The sequence below is a fragment of the Piliocolobus tephrosceles genome, chromosome 16 (genome assembly GCF_002776525.5).
Source record: "Piliocolobus tephrosceles isolate RC106 chromosome 16, ASM277652v3, whole genome shotgun sequence".
Classification (NCBI taxonomy): Eukaryota; Metazoa; Chordata; class Mammalia; order Primates; family Cercopithecidae; genus Piliocolobus; species Piliocolobus tephrosceles.
In genome coordinates this window covers 50,802,689-50,826,722 of record NC_045449.1, presented here as the reverse complement: position 1 = coordinate 50,826,722, position 24,034 = coordinate 50,802,689, and the positions used below count along the sequence as shown (strand labels likewise).

Below are 24,034 nucleotides of genomic sequence, written 5' to 3'. Positions count from 1 at the left end.
TTTTTGAGATGGAATTTCACTCTCGTCTCCCAGGCTGGAGTGCAATGGTGCAGTCTTGGCTCACTGCAACCTCTACCTCCTGGGCTCCAGCGATTCTCCTTCCTCAGCCTCTTGAGTAGCTGGGATTACAGTTGTGTGCCACCATGCCAGGCTAATTTTTGTATTTTTAGTAGAGACAGGGTTTCTCCATGTTGGCCAGGCTGGTCTCGAATTCCTGACCTCAGGTAATTGTGCCTAGCCCTCAATACTGATTCTGATTCAACGTGTGTACCAAATGTATGCTGGGGCAGGACACAGCGACTCATGCCTGTAATCCCAGCAGTTCGGGAGGATCACTTGATCCCAGGAGTTCAAGACCAGCCTGGGGGCCAGGTGTGGTGGATCACGCCTGTAATCCTAGCACTTTGGAAGACTGAGGCAGGCAAATCACCTGAAGTCAGGAGTTCGAGACCAACCTGGCCAACATGGTGAAACCCCATTTCTACTAACCAAAATTAGTCAGGCGTGGTGGCACATGCCTGTAATCCCAGCTACTCAGGAGGCTGAGGCAGGAACCTGGGAGGCGATTGAACCTGGGAAGCGGATGTTGCAGTGAGCTGGGACTACAGCACTGCACTCCAGCCTAGGCAACAGACCAAGACTCTACCTCAAAAAAGAAAGAAAGAAAGAAAAAAGACCAGCCTGGGCAGCATAATGAGACCCCATCTCTAAAACGAAAACAAAATGTTTGCTGGGATGCCTTGTACATTGCTTGATGGTTTCACAAATTGTCTCATTTCGTAGACATTGAACAGAATTGATGTGAGTTGTATTCCCATTTTACAGAAGAGAATGCTGTGCCACTTCAGTCTTACTCAGCTGTAAGTGTTTTAATATTAAAACAGTCCTGGAACTATTATAGATTGGAATGCAAAGTTTGCATGAATTGAAGCTAACACAGGAAACTTTAATTAATTAATTAATTAATTAATTAATTAATTAATTTTTGAGACAGGGCCTCTCTCACCCAGGCTGGAATGCAGTGGTATGATCACGGCTTACTTCGGCCTTGACCTCCTGGTGCCAAGTGATCCTCCCATCTCAGCCTCCTGAGTAGCTGGGACTATAGGCATGTACCACCATGCCCGACTAGTTTTTGTATTTTTAGGAGAGACAGGGTTTTGCCATGTTGCCCAGGCTGGTCTCAGAATTCCTGGGCTCAAGTGATCCTCCTACTTTGGCCTCCCAAGGTGCTGGGATTATGTATCAGCCACCGTGCCCAGCCAAAGATAGTATTTTGGTTGTAGCCAACTGCTTTGGGTTCGACTCCCAGATTCCTGGGAGTTTCCTCTCCCCTGACTTGAGGGAAGGGTACATATGTTGGGGCTGTTTGAGAAGCACTGCTTTAGGTAGAATTTATAAACTGGGATGTGCCAAAATTCAGGTAATTGTGCTTTCAGCAATCTTGGCAGAGGAAGATTGGAATGTTTTTGGAGTCCTCTGCATTAATAGCTTGGTATTGTAAGAGATTAATTTTCCAAGTAAATAGCCCCATCCTCTATATTGAAAGAACAGTAATACAAATAAAAGCTAAACTTTTATTTTTGCCATGTGCCAGGCACTCTTCTGAGCCCTAAGTGTGTATTGACTCCTCTAATCCTCCGACAACCCCAGGAGGTAGGTTCCATGTTTAATCCCCATGTTAGAGCTGGGGGCTGTGTAGTAATGGCAGAGAAAGGGTGTGCTCTTATCGCTATTCAATATAGCCTCTCCTTGACCCATCTCTGGGCTAAATGCCTACTGTTCACTTTGCCTAGAAGGCTCTTCTCCACCTCACGTGCCTGGAAACTGCGTCTCCCTACTTTTCTCTGGAAGCTCAGTTTGAATGCCACTTCCTGTATAAAGCCTTGCCTTGCCCCAAATGGACTGAGGGCTTGTCTCCTACATGAGCTGTCTTCTCAACTGCTATCTCATTGTTCCTTACCTGCCTCATTCTCTGGTGGGTGAGCCCTTTAGGGGCACAGATCGGGTCCTGTTTGAATATTTAGGACCTGGCATGGCATTCAGTGTAGTAGGTCCCCTACTGAAGTTGTTAAAGGAGAGGGCAGACATTCAAACCTGTCCTTAAAGCAAACACCAAACACCTGCCCACTTCTTTTTTTTTTTTTTTTTTTTGAGATGGAGTCTTGCCCTCTCGCCCAGGCTGGAGTGCAATGGTGCAATCTTGCTCACTGTAACCTCTGCCTCCCGGGTTCAAGTGATTCTCCTGCTTCAGCCTCCCTAGTAGCTGGGATTACAGGTGTGCACCACCATGCCTGTCTAGTTTTGTATTTTTAGTAGAGACGGGTTTCACCATGTTGGTCAGGCTGATCTCAAACTCCTGACCTCATGGTCTGCCCACCTTGGCCTCCCAAAGTGCTAGGATTATAGGCATGAGCCACTGTGCCCAGCTCCCCCCCCTCCTTTTTTTTTTTTTTTTTTTTTGGTGGGGGACAGAGTTTTGCTCTTGTTGCCCAGGCTGGAGTGCAATGGCACAGTCTCAGCTCACTGCAACCTCCGCCTCCCAAGTTAAAGAAATTCTTCTGCCTCAGCCTCCCGAGTAGCTGGAATTACAGGCATGTGACACCGCGGCTGGCTAATTTTTTGTATTTTTAGTAGAAATAGGGTTGCTCCATGTTGGTCAGGCTGGTCTCAAACTCCTGACCTCAGGTGATCCACCCACTTTGGCCTCCCAAAGTGCTGGGATTACAGACGTGAGCCACCGTGCCCGTCTCTCACCGACTTCTTTTAACACACACTTCCCTTCCTTTCTTCACACACTTTGGATGTCATGAACCTAGGATTCAAACTTAACATCTATCTGATCCCAAAGCTTGAGCCATATCTTTGGTCCATCTCCCAGAAAGTTGCTCATAGACAAATGGGAGAGCAAACAGGTCAGTAGAATCAATGTTACAGTAGAGACGATGAGAAGCAGGTCACAAACTCAATTTCCAGAAGTTAAGACTCTCCAAATCTCCATTTCTGGTGAAGGGTTTAATGGGACAATGAGGGCGCAGCCCTGACGAGCCACAGTCCTGTTGACTGGCTTCTGCCGTGTGTGTATCTGATGGCAGGACAAAACGACTGTGCTTCTACAGTTGTGTGTAGTGAGGCAGCCCCGACCCCAGACCAGTACTTAGCAAGGATCAGTGGAAGCGAATTTCACTCCGCCTGTAGATGCTGTTCTGCATGTCTGCACAAGGCTCGTTCCTGAATGAAGGTGGCTTAAGAAAGTGGTGGCAGCAGCTGTTCAGACCAGTGGTATGAGCAGCCCTCACATGTGTATTCCACAGATGGGGTCTTTAACACTCCCTGGTCCTGTACCTGCAGTACTTGGATATCCTCTGCTCACCTTGAGGCTGTTCGTTGTTTTTTTTTTTTTTGCTTTTGAGGTGGAGTCTCGCTCTGTTGCCAGGCTGGAATGCGGTGGCGCCATCTTGGCTCACTGCAGCCTCCGCCTCCTGGGTTCAAGTGATTCTCCTGCCTCAGCCTCCCGAGTAGCTGGGACTACAGGTATGCGCCACCATACCCAGCTAATGTTTATATTTTTAGTAGAGACAGGGTTTCACCATGTTGGCCAGGATGGTCTTGATCTCTTGACCTTGTGGTCCGCCTGCCTTGGCCTCCCAAAGTGCTGGGATTACAGGCATGAGCCACTGTGCCCGGCCGATTTTTTATTTTTTTGTAGAGATGGGATCTCCTTATGTTGCCGAGGCTTAATAAGCTTAGTCTTTCAGAATAGTTTTAGAAAAGTTATGAAGATGGTACAGGGAGTTTTCTCAATCCCCCACACCTTTTCCCTGTTATTAATATCTTATGTTAGTACATATTTCACATTAAAGTCCATCCTTTATTCAGATTTCCATAGATTTTTACCTGATGTCCTTTTCTGTTCCAGGATCCCATGTTGCCTATATTCATTGTCTCCTTAGGCTCCTCTTGGCTGTGCTGGTTTCTCAGACTTTTCTTGTTTTTGATGACTTTGACAGTTTTGAGGAGTGCTGGGCAAGCATCTAAAGAGGATCTCGGCCAGGCACAGTGACTCACGCCTATAATCCCAGCACTTTGGGAGGCTGAGGTGGGTGGATCATTTGAAGTCAGGAGTTCGAGACCAGCCTGGCCAACATGGTGAATGAAGCCTCATCTCTATTAAAAATACAAAAATTAGCCAGGCGTGGTGGCACGCACCTGTAGTCTCAGCTACTCAAGAGGCTGAGGCACAAGAATCGCTTGAACCGGGAGGTGGAGGTTGCAGTGAGCCAAGATCGTGCCCCTGTACTCCAGCTTGGGCGGGAGACAGAACGAGACTCTGTCTCAAGAAAAATAATAAAAAATAAAGAGAATCTCTTCTCAACTGGGATTTGTCTAGTATTTTTCTCTTTTTGACAGAGTCTTGCTTCGTCACCCAGGCTGGAGTACAATGGTGCAGTCTCGGCTCAATCCATTCTCCCACCTCAGCCTCCCAAGTAGCTGGGACTACAGAAATGCACCACCATGGCTGGCTAATTTTTGTAGAGACAGGGTTTCACCATGATGTCCAGGCTGGTCTCAGACTCCTGAGCTCAAGCGATCTCACCTCGACTTCCCAAAGTGGTGGGATTACATGCGTGAGCTACCGCGCCTGGCTGTGTCCAGTGTTTTTCTCATAATTAGACTGTGCCGAGTTTTGGGAAGGAGGACCAGTGAGGTAAAGTGCTATTTTCATCACATCGTGCCAAGGGTACCTACAATCCACAAGCCTTTCCATGACCGATGTCAACTGTGATCACTTGACTGAGGTGATGTGCATGAGGCTTCTCTGTAAAGTTCTCCCCGTCCCCTTTCCATGCTGCCCATTTTGGAATAAAGTCACTATGTGTAGCCCACACCTAAGGAACAGAGACTTGGGTTCATGTTCCCCTTGTTGAGGGCGGAGTAGCTACATGAGTTACTAAATCCATTTTCCTTTTTTCTTTTTTTTTGAGGTGGAGTCTCACTGTATCACTCAGGCTGGAGTGCAGTGGTGCAATCTCGGCTCACTGCAAGTTCCACTTCCTGGGTTCACGCCATTCTCCTGCCTCAGCCTCCCAAGTAGCTGGGTCTACAGTCGCACACCATCACACCCGGCTAATTTTTTTGTATTTTTGTAGTAGAGATAGGGTTTCACCATGTTAGCCAGGATGGTCTCGAGCTCCTGGCCTCATGATCCACCCAAAGTGCTGGGATTACAGGCGTGAGCCACGGTGCCCAGCTGAATTATTAAATTCTTCTATACAAGAGACTTGTCTATTTTCCCCCATTTATTTCTATTTATTTATTTATTATTTGGAGATGGAGTTTTGCTCTTGTCGCCCAGGCTGGAGTGCAGTGGCACGATCTTGGCTAACTGCAACTTCCACCTCCCGGGTTCAAGCGATTCCCCTGCCTCCGCCTCCCGAGTAGCTGGGATTACAGGCACATGCCACCACGCCCGGCTAATTTTTGTATTATTAGTAGAGATGAGGTTTCACCATGTTGGCCAGGGTGGTCTCGACCTCCAGGCCTCAGGTGATCCACCTGCCTTGGCCTCCCAAAGTGCTGGGATTACAGGCGTGAGCCACCGTGCCCAGCCTATTCTCCCCCATTTATTTGTTCAATTATTTAATATTCGTATGGACTCCAGGATATTTATTTTACACTACGGTTTCTTTTTTTTTTTTTTTGAGATGGAGTCTTACTACTGGCAGGCTGGAGTGTAGTGGCACAATCTCGGCTCACTGCAACCTCTGCCTCCCGGATTCAAGCAATTCTGCCTCAGCCTCCTGAGTAGCTGGGACTACAGGTGCATGCCACCATGCCTGACTAATTTTTGTATTTTCAGTAGAGACGGGGTTTCACCATGTTGGCCAGGATGGTCTCGATCTCTTGACCTCGTGATCCACCTGCCTCGACCTTCCAAAGTGCTGGGATTACAGGGGTGAGCCACTGCGCCCGGCCTACCCTTTGGCTTATAATCCAGTGATAAGGCCAGGCGCAGTGGCTCATGCTCATATTCCCAGCGCTTGGGGAGGCCAAGATGGGCCGATCACCTGAGACCTAGAGTTTGAGACCAGCCTAGTCAACATGGTGAAACCCAATCTCTACTAAAAATACAAAAATTAGCCAGGTATGATGGTGCATGCTTGTAATCCTAGCTACTCAGGAGGCTGAGGCAGGAGAATCGTTTGAATCAGGGAGGTGAAGGTTGCAGTGAGCGGAGATCTACCACTGCACCCCAGTCTGGGTAACAGAGTGAAACTTTGTCTCAAAAATAAATGAATAAATAATCCAATAGGGGGTTAGTTTTATTGCCCAAAATGTTTCAGCTTTGCCCATTGGTTGCTCTTTTAGCCTCCTTTGACCTGCCCAGTCATTGTGAGGATTTTTGTTTTTGTTTTTTGATTACTTCTTTACTTTTTGGCACTGCCAGATTTTTGGAGACAGACTCATTGTGTCCGCCAGACTGGAGTGTAGTGGCACGATCTCGGCTCACTGCAGCCTCTGCCTCCCAGATTCATGCAATTCTTGTGCCTCAACCTCCTGAGTAGCTGGGATTACAGGTGCACACTACCACGCCTGGCTACTTTTTGTAATTTTAGTAGAGACGAGGTTTCACCATGTTGGCCAGGCTGGTCTCGAACTCCTGACCTCAAGTGATCCACTTGCCTCAGCCATTACAGGCATGAGCCACCGCGCCGGGCCCCAGGCTTACTTTGTGTATTTCGTGCCAGAGTCGTAGATTGAGCTGGCTCTCCAAGACCACTGCCTTTTTAGCAAATGTTTTCTCTCAGGTATTTTGACATAGAGTGATGTGGATGCCTTGAGCTATTTCTTCCCTTAATGGTTAGTCATAGTTACTGAAGACTCTGGAGTTGGGAAACGTAGAGGTGGACCTGGGAAATCCACCCTGTGAGAATCAACTGCAGTACTGGGAGTTAATCCCCATAGCTGGCTGTTGTCCTTCTACTCACCCATTCATACTTCTCTTACCCCTGCCTGATGCTATGACTGATCCAAAAAATGGTCAGATTTGGTCTTTCCTTTGGAATTTACTATGGAGTTGGGAAGATGAGGTATGTGTATATAATCGTTCTCTATTTCAAATGCTAAGTTCTCCAGCCAAAGTTTCCTGGACTCTGGGTCTTGTAAGAGATTCCACATGGTCCAGGCCAGTCAGTGTCTTTCTCTGCCCTCCCAAAATGGACTGCCCCCTTGGGAGGGTTTGTGGCTATTGGCTGGCTCAGGGTAGGCTGTCACTTTGTGCCGTGATCCTGAATCATTGAATAGCTGAAATCCTTCCGTTGTACTGTCATCTCTCTGAAAATGTGTAACTTGAGCCCTGCTGGAAACACTAACTTGGGATCTTAACAGGAGTTGGTTTACAAGCCTCTTGCCTTCTATTCATAACTCCATGTGTGTCCCCTTCAGGTGGCTGTTAGAGGCATCCCAGGCATGGAGGAGGGCGTGGGTGGCCTCTCTAACCCTGGCTGCTCTCCTAGACATCAAATTGCTCTCTGAGCTGCTCAGACAGCATGGTGATTAATGACGCCAGTTTCCAAACCTCTAGTGTTTGCAGCCTGGTTTTTAAAAGGAACTCTGCTTTCTTTGTCAGCTGCTCTATTCCTGTCCCCTCCCCCTCTCCACAACTGAACTGCTTCTTCCCTTTCCTGAAAGAGGCTTTGAGATGGAAGGAAGGGCATTTGGGCTTTAAGATGCTTTGTGCACGGCGCGCGGTGGCTCATGCCTGTAATCCCAGTACTTTGGGAGGCCAAGGCAGGGGGATTGCCTGAGCGCAGGAGTTTGAGATCAGCCTGGGCAACATGATGAAAACTCATCTCTACCAAAAGAAACCCAAGATGCTTTGTGTTATAGGACTTTTTTTTGTTGTTTTTTTTCTTTTTAAAAGAGGTTATGGTTTGCCTGGTTGGGGCCTTCACCCCTTGCAGATTTATTGGATAGTGATGGTTTCTCCCCTCCATTTTTGTGGTTTTGGGAGCGAGTCTCCACAGGATGCAAGATTGGGGTTGTTGACAGGACACTGAGTATCTTCTAGGAAACTGGGGAAAGATGTCCTCTTCAGCATTCTCTGCAAATGAGAGGTGCTGAAGAATGGAGTCCCGGGAAGCTGGAGGTGAGAGGAAAGAGTGAATGTTGTCTGAAAGACGAAGTGAGGAGTGTGCCTCCTTCACAGAGAAGTGAAGGAGCAGGTGCTTCCCTGCTGCAGAACATGTACTGAATGCTTCCCCAGGCCAGGCCCTTTGCTAAGAGTCTCACATGCATCATCTTCTTGGCAGCCCTGGAGATAGGTGGTACTGGCCTCTCCATTTTACATGTGAGGAAATGGGTTCAGTGACAACACCAGGCCACCCTAAGTGGTGCCTCCAGAACTTGAACTGAAGTTTATCTGACTCCAGCACTTGTGCTCTTAAGCCCTGTACAGTAGGGATGGAGGAAGTCCTCCCTGGGGAAGTGAGGCAGCTCCTCAGCTGCTCTGTGGCTCTGTTAGGGGACCTGAGCCGTCTGGCAGATGAATGCGGATTTAAGCCCTCAACTTCCCTAGTTCACTTGTCAAGTGTAAGCAGGCTGTACCTCTCACATGCGCAGTTCACCGTATCTGTGCTCACCTACTATGTGTCAGGCTTGCTGTTATGTGCTGTTAACACAAAGGAAACCCAGTGTCCATCCTTTGAGAATTTTGTAATGTGGTCGTTTTCTTTTTTTTTTTTTCTTTTTTCTTTATTGAGACAGAGTTTGGCTCTGTTGCCCAGGCTGGAGTGCAGTGGCGCCATCTTGACTCACTGCAAGCTCCGCCTCCTGGGTTCAGGCCATTCTCCTGCCTCAGCCTCCCGAGTAGCTGGGACTACAGGCGCCTGCCACCGCACCCGGCTAAGTTTTTGTATTTTTAGTAGAGACGGAGTTTCACCATGTTAGCCAGGATGGTCTTAATCTCCTGACCTTGTGATCCGCCTGCCTCGGCCTCCCAAAGTGCTGGGATTACAGGCGTGAGCCGCCACGCCCGGCCGGAATGTGGTCATTTTCATCTGCAACAGTGCCTTTAATTTCTCTTGCTTTCACACTCACACCCTCAGTCCCCCAAGTTCTTCAGCCCCTTGCCACCTACACTAGTCTTACAAACATTTGGGGCCATGGAAGCAGAAGTGTGAGTCACTCATTGAATCTTATTTAGACTTATTCATTGCTTGATTTCTTCACTGAGCACCACTCTACAGTTTGTTCAGCAAAAATTAAGAAAGATGCCAGACACAGTGGCTCATGCCTGTAATCACAGCACTTTGGGAGGCTGAAGCAGGTGGATCACTTGAGCCCAGGAGTCTGAGACCAGCCTAGGCAACATGGCAAAACCCCATCTCTACAAAACATAGAAAAATTAGCTGGGCATGATGGCATGCGCCTATAGTCCTAGCTACTCGGGAGGCTGAGGTAGGAGGATTGTTTGAGCCCAGGAAGTCAAGGTAGCAGTAAGCTATGATTACGTCATTGCACTCTAGTCTGGGCAGCAGAGCAAGACCCTGTATCAAAAATGTATGTAGAAAAAGAGCTGGGTGTGGTGGCTTATGCCTGTAATCCCAGCACTTTGGGAGGCTGACGCAAGTGGATCACCTGAGGTTAGGAGTTCGAGATCAGCCTGGCCAACATGGTGAAACCTCATCTCTACTAAAAATATAGAATTACAAGCCGGGCATGGTGGTGCACGTCTGGAATCGCAGCTACTCAGGAGGCTGAAGCACGAGAATTGCTTGAACCCGGGAAGTGGAGGTTGTAGTGATCCCAGATCGTGCCACTGCACTCCAGCCTGGGCAACAGAGCGACACTCCATCTCAAAAAAAAAATTTATATATATATATGTGTGTGTATATATATATGTGTGTGTATACATATGTATATATGTGTGTATATATATGTATAGTGTAAAATATTGTTCTTTGGTGCCTGGGCTTCTGAGAATAGCCATCGTCCCTCAGGTCTCCCACCGAGAACTTTGACTTTTTTCTTATTGGTTGCACAGCCTCTGACCACGGTGGGTGTGGTGTCTGAACACGAGGCATTTGGCTTGCTGGTTCTCTTTTCCCCTGCTTTCCTCTCAAACATGACCTCTGCTCTCTGTTTAGGAGCTGAAGGCAAAACAAAGGGGCAGTGATTTAAACTGACTTTCTTTTATTTTCTGTTATTGGTAAGGACGGGAAGGGTTTTGGAGAGGTGTCCACTGGTGTGAGTGGCTGGATGAACAGGTGCTGCTTCTGATCCTGACTTTCAACAGAGGTTTTTGGAGTCTTTCTGGGCCTAGGGCAGCAGCGGAAGTGGCAGCTGTCCTGGCTGGTGCTTCTGACCCCTGCAGAGCCCCTTTTGAGACGGGGGGAAGACGGGCCCTGCATTGATGAGATTCCAGTGAGAAATGTCCTAGCTAAATAGTAACTGCCTGAGCAAATGAAATACAGGATAGTTGTGAGGACTGTGGATCAACAGGAATTCTACATCTATCTATCCTGACTGGCTTCCATTTGACTCATGCCCCATTCCAGGACAGCGGCAGGGTAGGCTGGGGCCAGAGGAACCTTTGCCTTGGATGGCACTCTTCCTAGCATCCCGCCTGGCATTGGCAGGTAAAGAACTGACTGGTGGTCTGTGAGCCACCATACAGCCATATTGTCATCCCCATCAAGCCCTGTGTCTGGGACATGTGTGTGGATCTGGGCTGTAGAAAGATTCCAAGTTGAGCTTTTGCTTGAGACTTGAGAGAGCAGCCTTAGACAGGGTTAGAGAATCTGGCACAGCCCAGATCACAAGGTCAGGAAATCGAGGCCATCCTGGCTAACATGGTGAAACCCCGTCTCTACTAAAAAATTAGCCAGATGTGGTGGAACGTGTATGTAGTCCTAGCTACTCGGGAGGCTGAGTCAGGAGAATTGCCTGAACCTGGGAGCTGGAGGTTGCAGTGAGCCAAGATCGCGCCACTGCATTCCAGCCTGGGCGACAGAGCGAGACTCCGTCTCAAAAAAAAAAAAAAAAAGAATCTGTCACAACCTTTCTGACTGAGGTGTGCTGTTAGAGACTGGGCCCTCTGAGGGAGAACAGTCTCTCAGGAATGTCAGCATTAGGGCCTGTCCCCCCGGTGCCTTTTGGAATAGGTAGGCTGGCCCGCAGCCTTGCCTGGTGCAACTGCAGGCAGTGCCCTGTCTGTGGGCCTTCCTTGCTACCTGTCTCCTCTGTTGGCCAGCAGAGCCAATGACTGAGAGTCGTTGAGCCACCTATGAAGCCTGGGGCCCTTCTGTGGACAGCACTGGCCGACCACACTGACCAAGCTGCGCCTGCAGATCCATGGAGGTGTCCTCCCACCCAATAGTCTTCCTCCCTGTGGGTGCAGAAAGAGGGAGTGGCTGCTGGAGGTTTCCATCCAGCCCTGACTGCTCCTCTCTGAGCCTCTCCAGAGAACCCATCTGTCATTGAAAGCTGGGAAGACAGCTCAGGGATCAGGGAAGGATTTCATGGTGTTCTGCTGGGGTAGAGTTCTGGAAAGCTAAGGGTCTGTCCCTCAGGGGTGTCTTCCACCTGACTGAGCTTGGCATCTGTCCCGAGTGATACAACAAGACTTCCCACACAAGGCAAAGGGCTGCAGGAGCCAGCTGTGCTCTGTCCTGGCTGACTTCGGCAAAGTTCCAGGGGCAGCCTGCACAGTGTTTATTAAAGATCACTTGGTAATGCGTATCCAGGCTTGAAGCCTCTTGATGCCTCTGCACACTGGCCCCTTTCGCAGGTATTGGTGGAGTTGGTGGTTGCACTTGGGGGACCCCATCAGGGCCTGATTGTGGTGTGGAAGTCTGGGCACTAAGCCCCAGAAATCTTATTGAAAAAAGAATGAAATGAAACCAATCCCAGTTAAGGAAGGTGGGGGTGCTTTTCCCGTGGTAGGGGACCCAGCTCACCTTGAGTGCCCCTCTGGGATGATTTACTTCCCTTTCCCCTGGAAAAAGGGTCATCTTCCTGTAGCTGTGGAAAGGCAGCACCTTCCTCCCTACTGCTGCCTCCCCCAAGTCCCCTAGGTTTAAGAGCTGGACCTCCTGAAGGTGGGAGGTGGAGCCCACCCTGTTCCAACACCCCCCATCAGAATTCGGCTAGATCTCACCTTGGTCTCTTAAGCTTCTGGCTGCTAGGGCCAGGGCCAAGCTTCCCCTGTTAGACTCTTAGGTAAGACACAGGCCCTGTGTGAAGCAGTTCCATAGTCCTGGTCATACAGAGGACACCCCTCTCTTTGATTCCTTCCCATAACCTCTAAACCCCCCTTTCCTCTGCAGATACACTCTGGACTGATTGGTGAGTGCAGAATATCATACTGTTACAACCTCTTTCTCCCCATCGAAAAGACATAAATATCAGTTTCTCTTTATTATCATGACGCTTTAAACCACTCGAAAATCCTTTAGCTCACAGTTAAGCCCAAACACTAAGTATATCCTTAATATATATGCAGAAATCTTATTTTTTTATGAGGAATCCCATTGTCTTACACCTTATTTGTGTTTAACATTTGGGTATCTTTGTTCTCCTTTGGTCTTTTCCAATTCAGGTATCATCTTTTTGATTTTTTTTTCTTTTTTTTGAGAAGGAGTTTTACTCTTGTCCCCAAAGCTGGAGTGTGATGGTGTGATCTCGGCTCACTGCAACCTCTGCCTCCCGGTTCAAGCAATTCTCCTGACTCAGCCTCCCGAGTAGCTGGGATTATAGGCGCACACCACCACACCCAGCTTAGTTTTGTATTTTTAGTAGAGATGAGGTTTCACCATGTTGGCCAGGCTGGTCTTGAACTCCCGACATCAGGTGATCCGCCTGCCTCGGCCTCCCAAAGTGCTGGGATTACAGGCAGGAGTCACCACGCCTGGCCTGTCTTTTCTTTTTCTTTTGAGACAGAGTTTTACTCTTGTCCCCCAGGCTGGAGTGCAGTGGCACGATCTCAGCTCACTGCAACCTCCGCCTCCCAGGTTCAAGCAATTCTCTTGCCTCAGCCTCCCGAGTAGCTGGGATTACAGGTATGCGCCACCACGCCCAGCTAATTTTTTTATTTTTAGTAGAGACAGGGTTTCACCATGTTGGCCAGGATGGTCTCGATCTCCTGACCTCGTTATCCGCCCGCCTTGGCCTCCCAAAGTGCTGCGATTATAGGCGTGAGCCACTGCGTCCGTCCCTTGATTGTCTTTAATATTATTTTCTTCATACTAAAGAGGCAGAAAATATTTTATATACAGAGGAGCTAGATGGCATTCGTATCGTTTCCAGGCTTTAATTTTTCATGATTATATGTAAAATTCTATAGCAGCAGTATTTTTTTACCTTTTTATTGACATGTGACATATATTATAGTTTACAAATTGTAAATACAGCTCGATGGGTTTTTACATTTGTATGCGCTCAGGTAGTTACTTCTCAAATCAAGATATAAAACTCTTCCATCCAGCAGTGTGCTTTTTTTTTCTTTCTTTCTTTTTGAGATGGAGTCTTGCTCTTTTGTCCAGGCTGGAGTGTGATGGTGCGATAGCTCACCACAACCTCTGCCTCCCGGGTTCAAGTGATTCTCCTGCCTCAGCCTCCTGAGTAGCTGGGATTACAGGTGCCAGCCACCACGTCCGGCTAATTTTTGTATTTTTAGTAGAGTCGGGGTTTCACCAGGTTGGACAACCTGCTCCCCAACTCCTGACCACAGGTGATCCACCCACCTCGGCCTCCCAGAGTGCTGGAATTACAGGCGTGAGCCACTACGTCCAGTGGCAGTGTGCTTTTTTTAGTTTGATAGAAACTCATTTTCCCTAACTAAAAGCTACATTTTTTTAAAGCATGCATAGAAGATCGCAGTCCCTGTTATTTTTAGTAACAGGGGTTAAGGTAATGACATCTCTAATAGAAGAGCCTTGCTTGAGTTATGAGTCTTGGGCAGCCTTGGGTTCTGCCACCAACTGGCTGTGTGACACTAGGCAGGTCACTTCCCCTCACCTTCATTTTTTTTCTCTAATTGTCAATAATAGGATGGGGTCTTTAAGGCCCTTTTGGGCTCTGACTGCCAATTCTAGCCTCTAGGGTAATAAACCTGCCACTTGTTGAAAGCTCACCTTCAGCCTGTTACTGTGGTGCATTGTTTCACTTGATCTGAACTACCCCATGCAATTAGTATTAAAGAATGCCAATTTTTAGATAAGGAACTGAAGCTGATAATGATCACTTGTGTGACTTGGCCAATGTCACACGGCTAATAAACGGTGGAGCTGAGCTTGAACCAAACCCGGCTCAGCCTCCCAAGTCCTAACCTGCTAGCCACGCTGGGGAAGGTGTGTGGGTACCTCGTGTGGCTCGTGGCTGGCGTTGCTTCAGATTCTTCTTTCCTCTGGGTCTGCAACCAGCTAGAAGCCTGGATAGTCCTGCTGTGAGTCTGGCCTCTGTTTCTGTGTGCCGGCAGTGGTTTTCCCCTTTGAGGAAGAGCTATGTTCTTGAGCCTATGGGTAAATCATCTCCCCAGCTAATAGGAGCTTCAGAAACATTTGCACAACCTTGGCTCCAGTTGGCTTTTAAATCAAATGTCTTCCACCTTAGCCTTTGAACTGAGTTACCTCTCCTCCTGGGTCCCTTGCTCCCTTTTCTTTAACAACTCCTTTCTGCTGTTGTTTTGTTTTGTTTCTTTGCTGGACTCTTGTTTAAATATTCAGGAATGCCTTGTTCCAGGATAAAACGTAGCTGAAGAGTCACCGGTCAGAAGCACCTCCGGGGGACCCTGGGCGGGGTCACTTGTTCTCAGGCCACCCCGCTAACCTTGAGTGAGCTAGTCTCTACACCCTGCACTCCCTGGTCAACAGTCTGATTGGTTTCCCTAATCAGCTTGCTCTCCAGGCTGTGCCAGGACTCTCAGCTGGAGGAAGTCTCTAAAGCAAACAGGAAGCACAAGAGACACTCAGCAGCTTTAATTGCTTACCCTTTTACCAGGAAGGACAAAACATACGAAAAAGTGGCTGACTTCGTGGATTAGAGGAGAGAAAGGTGAAACTTTTGAAGGGAGGCTAGCGGGAGGAATTGCAGCAGCATCTGGTGTCTTGGAGAAGGCTCCAGTTGCTGAGTGAAGCTGAAGACCCCTCCCACATTCATGGTCTTACACGTGCACACTTAGGGGTTGTGCACAGCCCTGATTAGGGGTGCCTCTCTGTCTCTTGGATTTCTCCCTCCTTCCTGTATCAACCATAGCTCTCGTGCTTCGATCAACTGCTTAAAATCACTCTGGGAACTTATTTTTAAAATATTGATTTCTGGACTCCACCTCTAGAGATTCTAATTCAGTTGGTCAGGGTATTTCTAAAGGCCCTGGGTGATTCTGGTGCAAAAGGGTTTGACTGGAGGCTGAAGTAGAAGGATCGCTTGAACCTGGGAGGTCAAGGCTGCAATGAACCGTGATTGCACCACTGCTCTAGCCTGGGCAACAGTGAGACTCCATCTCAAACAAACAACAGAAAAAAAAAAAAAAAATTACAGCTGGCTCACACCTGTAATCCCAGCACTTTTGGAGGTTGAGGCAGGCGGATCACTTGAGGCCAGGAGTTTGATACCAGCCTGGCCAACGTGGTGAAACCCCACCTCTACAAAAAGTACACAAAAATTTAGCCGGATGTCATGGCATATGCCTATAGTTCCAGCTACTCCTAGAAGCTGAGGCATTAGAATCGCTTGAGCCTGGGTGGCAGAGGTTGCAGTGAGCAGAGATCGCCAGCCTGGGTGACAGAGCGAGATCTACTCAAAAATAAAATAAAATAAAAATTTGAGACCCGCTGACCTGTAGTGTCCCAAGCAGAGGGAACCCCAGAGCAGAGGGAACCCCAGAGCAGGGAAGAACAGTGCCCCATTTTTCTTTCTGTTTCTCTCCCACCCTTGGCCCAGAAGTGCCTGTGCATGGGGCTGGAGTGTTTAGGAGCTTTGATCCCTTCTGCCCTTTCATGTGCATTGTATTAACAGGAGAATAGTGTGACTCCAAGTCCTTATACATTTTCTCTCCTTTCCTGTGGAAGACATGAAGTTGGGACTGGTGCTTGTTCTTAGTGGCCTCTGAACAAGCCAGGGTTCTGATTTGGATGGTGGGTCCACAGCACAGAGAATCTTTCTCCGTACATCGGAAGCTCCAGCACTGCCATCGTACTCATGAAAAAAAGTCAACTTTTTTTTTTTTTTTGAGGCAGAGTCTCAGTCTTTTGCCCCAAACTGGAGTGCAATGGCACCATCTCGGCTGACTGCAATTTGTTTCCTGGGTTCAGGCAATTCTTGTGCCTCAGCCTCCCAAGTAGCTGGGATCATAGGCGTGTACCACAAAGTCAGCTAATCAAAAAAAATCAACTTTGACTGTAACTTTAGCTCTTACGGAGAATTCGATTTTTGTCTCAAGACTTTGAAAACTGTCAGTTTTGGTTATAATTCCGTCACCTGACTGCACAAGTGGGTAATTTTTGCCAGGGGTTCAAGAGGAAAGATTCCCAGACGCCCATCCCTGGGAGGCAGGACAGCTCAGTGAATGCATTCACCTTTACTACCCACCATGTCTTCAGTTTCCCAGGCTTGAGGGGAGAGGGTATAATGCTTGCTGGGGCTCTCGGTGTGGCCTTCACCTGGCTTAGACACCCTCATACCTCCGTGTGCCTTTCCTGGCAAAATTGGCTTCCTTGGGCTTTGTTGACTGCAAAGGTTGGACACCACTGCTCATGTGATCACCAAGCAGGGCCGGGAAAACTACGAGGCAACAGACCATGAAAAGTGCTGTGTGTGCCTGCTCAGGTATCTCTGGAAGGCAGGATCAGTGACCAGGCAGAACATGTCACCAGCTAGTTTATGCCAGGGAGAGCCTGAGTTCAATGGGATGGCCAGAGTCTGTTCACCAATAGTCTTGGAGAAAGTGTTAGAAATAACCATGTCAGTACTCTTAGCTACTCAACCATAACCATGTCAGTACTCTTAGTTTACTCAACATGATGTGTGTGAGACACCTGGCAAACACTGCCATTACCCCTGGTGTGCCCCATAGTAGTAATGAGAATACTGAGGCTCAGCTCAGGTGGCTTCTACAAAGTGATTCAGAAGTGGCAGGAGATAGTCACACCCGTGGTGCGGAAAGCCATTGCCTGTGCTCACTCTCTCTGTGCCAGATGCTCCAGCCCTGGCTGTGCTTCAGTGGCACCTGCAGATGCTGGGCCCTGCTCCAAACCTTCATGGGAATCTTGCGGGGCTGGCTGCACAGATGACTTCAATGTACAGATACCGTTGAGAACCACTGCAGGAGAGTTTTTTGTCTCCCCTTCTGGCTTGTTTTTAAAAATCACATTCTGGCCGGGCGCGGTGGCTCAAGCCTGTAATCCCAGCACTTTGGGAGGCCGAGACGGGCGGATCACGAGGTCAGGAGATCGAGACTATCCTGGCTAACACGGTGAAACCCCGTCTCTACTAAAAAATACAAAAAACTAGCTGGGCAAGGTGGCGGGCGCCTGTAGTCCCAGCTACTCGGGAGGCTGAGGCAGGAGAATGGCGTAAACCCGGGGGGGCAGAGCTTGCAGTGAGCTGAGATCCGGCCACTGCACTCCAGCCTGGGCGACAGAGCGAGACTCCGTCTCAAAAAAAAAAAAAAAAAATCACATTCTGTCCCTCTAACCCTGTGGTTTGGCAGTGACAAGAATTAGATCTGTTACCTCTATTTTTCTTGACCTGTAGGTGCTGGTTACTCCCCAGCCCGGTACCCTCAGCACCAACTGCTTTGGTTTTTCTGGAATCAGAAACTTGGTTTTCTATTACCATCTCCCAGTTCATTCATACCTCCTCCTCTAGTGCCCCAGCCACAGACTGTTGCTCAGCCAAGACTCTGTGTCACGTGGATTCATGGTAATAACCAACTTGTAATTCCACTGTGGTTTTCCCTCTGTCGCTGTCGTCCTGCCTGGCTCTGGGCGGCTCCTCCCACTGTTGAGGACATTCAGAAACTGCAAGATTACTGTGACTCTTGCTAGAGCCAGATAGAGCTAGACCTTCCTGGAGCAGCAAAGCTGCTACCACAAAAAGAGAGTCTCATTCACCTAGCAGCCCTAAACCAAACATAGGGCAGGTACTGCCTCCACTGTTCTTCCACAGCAGGGAGGATGGCATCGTGTCTGTGGTGGGGCTGGGGGGTTCTATCACCTGTAGGCTAGGTGACCACGAGCAGGACATTTAATATATGAATGTGAACTTATCTATCTGAAAAATGGAGGTTGTCGTAAAGCTTGAAGGAGATAATGGTTGTGCAATTGGGAAGCTGAGGCGGGATGTTGCTTGAGGCCAGGAGTTGGAGACCAGCCTGGGCAACAGAGTGAGACTCCGTCTCTGCAAAAAAAAAAAAAAAAAGAAGGCCGGACGCGGTGGCTCAAGCCTGTAATCCCAGCACTTTGGGAGGCTGAGGCGGGCGGATCACGAGGTCAGGAGATGGAGACCACCCTGGCTAACACGGTGAAACCCCGTCTCTACTAAAAAAATACAAAAAACTAGCCGGGCGAGGTGGCAGGCGCCTGTAGTCCCAGCTACTCGGGAGGCTGAGGCAGGAGAATGGTGTAAACCCGGGAGGCGGAGCTTGCAGTGAGCTGAGATCTGGCCACTACACTCCAGCCTGGGTGGCAGAGCGAGACTCCGTCTCAAAAAAAGAAAAGAAAATTTTAATTAGCTAGGTGTGGTGGTGTATACCTGTTGGGAGGCTGAGGCAGTAGGATCTTGGAAGCTGCAGTGAGCTGTGGTCACACTACTGCACTCCAGCCTGGGCAACACAGTGAGACCCTGTTTCTTTAAAAAATAAAAAAAATTATTTCCTTCAGTCAGCACTCTGAGTTCCTAGTATGCACATAGGCAGTGTGAGGAGGGCATCTCTAAGAAGTAGAAAGCACAGACCTTGTCTCTTCATTGACTGGGGTGAAATGAGAAAGCATCTTAAGGCCGGGCACGGTGGCTCACGCCTGTAATCCCAGGACTTTGGGAGGCAGAGGCAGGCGGATCACGAGGTCAGGAGATCGAGACCATAGTGGCAACACAGTGAAACCCTGTCTCTACTAAAATTACAAAAAATAGCCGGGTGTGGTGGTGGGTGCCTGTAGTCCCAGCTACTCGGTAGGCTGAGGCAGGAGAATGGCGTGAATCCGGGAGGCGGAGTTTGCAGTGAGCAGAGATAGCGCCACTGCACTCCAGCCTGGGCGACAGAGCGAGACTCCAGCTCAAAAAAACAAAACAAAAAAAAAAGCTTCTTAAACTATGAAATACTGAAATGGCATAACTTTGAAATATTTACATGGTATTTCTGGTTGCTAATTGAGACCCACCACCCCGTACTTCCTTCCTTGTACTTTTGGGGAAGAGGTGGGCCCCATTTCAAACCTCTTTTCCTTTGGTTCTGTCCAGAAAGGAAACTGTTGTTTCTGGCTAGTGAATCATTCTTCCTGAAGCTCACTTTTTAAATGGATGTGGAAAACGATTTGAGGTTGAACAAAACAAGCCCTTTGCTGTCAGCTTCTTGCATGAGTGTGCACCGTTTGCTTCCCACAGACACCTCCTGCTCATCCACATTGCTGTCCCTTGACCATGAGGGAACGTACTTCCCTTGCTCAGGGGCAGATCACAGCTCTCCCTGGGATCTTAGACTCCATTATGCAAAGGGAAGCCTAATAAAAACCTTTTCTTTCCAACCCAGGTTCAAACGCTGAACGGTGTTCAGTACTTAATACCTACTCATAGGACCTGTTTGTAAAACATTCTGTATATATCCTGATGTCTGTTAACATCACATGTATATGTCTGATGAAGACATCCACTTATGTCTTCTAGAGGCTTCTAGAGATAGGCTCCTCATGTGTCTTTGCAATTCCAAAACTTACCAAAAACAAAAACTTGAGCCTCTGAAGCTGTCACCAACCAAGTGATTCAGATGCTGGGGCTGGAACACCAGCTGCTGGGGGTGCAGGACTTCGTCTCTGCCCTTTCTCACCTCCTGCCTCTTCTTTCTCTCTATCACCCCATCTCTGCCAGTAGAGAATGGAACTGAGGTCTCTATCAAAAAAGGGAAAGTTGGTAGCTGTGCTGACTGCGGCAGAGCTCTGACTTCGGTGTGTGTTTCTGTGTGTTTTGGGGCGTGTTTATGTGTTTCTCTGTGTGTTTGCTTTGTGTGTTTTTGGTATGTGTTTGTTTCTGTGTGTGTTTTGTTTTTTAATGGGTGCGAGACTTTGGCCCATCAAAAACGAGAGAACTAGGGAAGAAGGCTCAGGATGAGAGAGTGAAACATTGCTTTGATTCAGGTGCACAGAGGAGCACAATCCAGCCTTAGACTGAAAGTCGGTCAGTCCTTCTGAAGATGGCAGGAGAAAAATGACTATGTTAGTAACAACTTGTGCTGGCCAGGCCCTGGTCCCTGAATGCCCAGCCCACAAGGTTGGCCAAGCACCTTCTCTGAGGAGCTTTCTCCCAGGACCCCCCGGCCCTGTCTGCCTTACCACTGTGGTCCTGGCTACCAGACTGGAACTTCATTGTGGACCTAAATCATAGTAACTTTCTGAGCTTTTTTTTTTTTTTTTTTTTTTAATTTTGCCGCAAAAGCCTGTTGACTTAACTGTCACCAGGCTGTCACACATTCATTCGTCACCTGTGCGTGTTTATTTTTAGGTGAATGTACATATTTGGGACCCAGAAGTCAATGTGTTTGCTCAGAACCATGAGCCTGAAGTTGGGAGACCATTCTCCTCTTTACGGCTCAGATGGTGGTAGAGCCGGTAGACGTCTAATGTAGCCCAGTGAGGCCTCCTGACCTCTAGTGGGGAGGGCAGGGAGGTGAGGTGAGGGGAAGCAGTCAGCTAGGTCTTAGTGAGGCCAGAGGGAAAGATCTGTAATTTAAGAAGGACACACTGGGCAACGGCCTCTGAACTAACCCAGTACTTCTCATTTCTCCCCTACAGTTGGAGGTCCCCCTCCCCACTAAGTGCCTCTCTGCATAGCACCAGTACCCACCCGCACGCTCTCTGGACCACCACAGCTGGACGGGCAATGGCGGGTCGGGGAGGCGCAGCACGACCCAATGGACCAGCCGCTGGGAACAAGATCTGTCAGTTTAAGCTGGTTCTGCTGGGGGAGTCTGCGGTGGGCAAATCCAGCCTCGTCCTCCGCTTTGTCAAGGGACAGTTTCACGAGTACCAGGAGAGCACAATCGGAGGTGAGTGGGCACGAGGGAGTTGGGGAGGGGCCTCAGGGTTGCCAAAGAAATGCTTTGACCTTGGAGAGATGGGAAGCTGCCTGCTGCATTAGAGACTAAATGCGTCTGTGGTGGCAGCTCCACTTCCTCACCTGGGCTCTGGAATCGAGCCCAGCAACTGGTCTCTATGCCAGAGTCCCCGAAGCATTGCTAGTAAGCATTCGCTGGGAGTGGAAAGCTAGCTTCCCATCCTGTTTCTGCCCCTTCCTGATTTGTGTGGCCTTGGCTGAGGCCCTTTCACTGCCCTGGCCGCATGGAGGGAGAGGCTGGCTCTGGATCTTCAAGGCCCCTTCTTACTATAACGGGTGGTCCACATGCCCTGGCCTTTCCCGCTTCCAGAAGGAGGAACAGCCTGGTGAGTCAGAGCTGGGTGATAGGTGGGCGTTGCTGAAGCTGACTTTCTGGAGCTCACAGACTGTTGTTGATTCTCCAGTGGTCAGCATTTAGGATGTGAGTGAGGGTCTGGCCTCGGCTTCTTGCCTCCATGGCTAGCACACGCATTGGCCTTGAGTCATCCTTCTCTACTCTCTTGGTTGGTAGGAGGTTTCCAGGCAGCTGGAAACAAAATGGGCCATGTCAGCAGTCTCCCTGCTGCCTCCTCAGCATTTGGGTCAGGAGCTGGAGAGGGGAAGTGAGGCGGTGCCCCAGGTCCCTCAGTAAGCTGGGGGAGGGCAGACCAGGAAAGCAGCCTTCTACACACGACTGTCTGGGGTCCTCTGCTGTGTCCAAGGGCATAGGGGCCTTTTGCTGTCTGTTCCAGCTCTGGACTCCTGCTTTGAAGCATGTGTACAGGCACCCTGCCTTCCCCTGTCTAAGGAGTCACCTCTTAGTGACTGAAGGTCGGGTCACAGGGTGGCCATACAGGAATGGGTCTGGGTCAGAGCTTGGGGCAGTGGCTAGCTGGAGTGCCTGGAGGTGGCAGGGGTGGTTGGGAAGGCGGCCACCCAGCCTCAGCCTGGTGGTGGAACAGTGTGTACTTCCCCAGCATAGCTAAGTGTGTGAGAATGTCCTCAGGAAACCCAAGGTCAGTGACACCCCTGGGCTGGAGCAAACTGAGGGGTGGAGAGGTCCCCAGCTGGTCTGTTCTCTGAGTGGCAGGAGGAGGAGGAGGTCTGAGGGCGCTCACCCTTCTGTGCTTGGAGTCAGGCTTCCCCTAGGCTTCCCCTCTGCTGCCCCTGCTGCATTCCTCTTCCAAGCATGGTCCTGAGACAACTCAGTGCATGCAGGCCTCCCTTCTCCCCTCACCTAGGCTTCGTCTGCAAAGCCTGTGCAGACCCCGTCCTCCAGACACATAAAATCCAAACTCCACCCCTGCTCAGGCCTGCTTTGGCTCCTGGGTTGAGGGTTCTCTGTGCCCATCTCAGTGGGGGGCTTCTGCGTGCCAGAGCCCGGAAGCAGCAGTGGGGTTGTGTGAGGTGGCTTCCAACTCACTCTTGCCCCTGAACACTCCTTCTCTCTTACAGCGGCCTTCCTCACACAGACTGTCTGCCTAGATGACACAACAGTCAAGTTTGAGATCTGGGACACAGCTGGACAGGAGCGGTATCACAGCCTGGCCCCCATGTACTATCGGGGGGCTCAGGCTGCCATCGTGGTCTATGACATCACCAACACAGTAAAGATTTCCCCTTGCCTCTTCCTCTTCCCTTCATCTTCTCGGAGTCCCAGGGATTGGGTTATCAAAGCCCCGATTTCAGGCCGCTTAACCCTCTGTTCCTGGGTGGCGGGTGGGCAGATTTCCTGTTTGGGGACATTACGTCAGAATCTTTAGGTGGCAGTGTCTTAGATAATTTGGCTGTGCCAGCTTGAGAGTCTCTAGTGGGTGGCCCTGGGCAGAATGCCTTCTCTGTCCCTTCGACATTCTGTCCCTGTCTCCTCAGGATACATTTGCACGGGCCAAGAACTGGGTGAAGGAGCTACAGAGGCAGGCCAGCCCCAACATCGTCATTGCACTCGCGGGTAACAAGGCAGACCTGGCCAGCAAGAGAGCCGTGGAATTCCAGGTGAGGAGATGACAGACGTGGGGGAAGGAGTGGAGCAAGCAGCTCCCCTGGCCTCGTCAAGGTTGTTCAGGGGCTTTGAGAAGGGCTGCGCTAGGAGGCAACGGGGAAGCTTCCATCTGCTGGCCTCTCGTGCCTCAGGCATGGGCCTAACGTGGCTCCTGTCTGTAATCCCAGTGCCTTGGGAGGCTGGAGTGGGAGGATCACTTGAGGCCAGGAGTTTGAGACCAGCCTAGGCAACATAGTAAGACTCTGTCTCTACAAAAGATTTAAAAATTAGTTGGGCTTGGTGGCACGCACCTGTAGTCTCAGCTGCTTGGGAGGCTGAGGCAGGAGGATTGCTTGATTCCGGGAGTTTAAGACTGCAGCGATTGCGCCACTGCACTCCAGCCTGAGCAAGAGTGAGGCCCCATCTCTTAAAAAAATAAAAACAGGGCCGGGCGCGGTGGCTCAAGCCTGTAATCCCAGCACTTTGGGAGGCCGAGACGGGCGGATCACGAGGTCAGGAGATCGAGACCATCCTGGCTAACATGGTGAAACCTCGTCTCTACTAAAAATACAAAAACTAGCCGGGCGAGGTGGCAGGCGCCTGTAGTCCCAGCTACTCGGGAGGCTGAGGCAGGAGAATGGCGTAAAAATCCGGGAGGCGGAGCTTGCAGTGAGCTGAGATCAGGCCACCGCACTCCAGCCCGGGCGACGAGACTCTGCCTCAAAAAAAAAAAAAAAAAAAAAAAAAAAA

General features: G+C 49.5%; 1 protein-coding gene across 1 annotated transcript in view; it reads left to right on the top strand.

The window, feature by feature from the left end:
• RAB5C (RAB5C, member RAS oncogene family) overlaps positions 1-24,034 on the top strand; it is a 31,661-nt gene that overhangs the window by 4,665 nt on the left and 2,962 nt on the right. The window contains exons 2-4 of the mRNA XM_023204095.1: positions 21,003-21,256; positions 22,759-22,910; positions 23,176-23,298. Of these exons, the coding sequence (XP_023059863.1) occupies positions 21,091-21,256; positions 22,759-22,910; positions 23,176-23,298 (441 nt within the window). The 5' untranslated portion in view covers positions 21,003-21,090. The remainder of the gene's footprint in view (positions 1-21,002; positions 21,257-22,758; positions 22,911-23,175; positions 23,299-24,034) is intronic.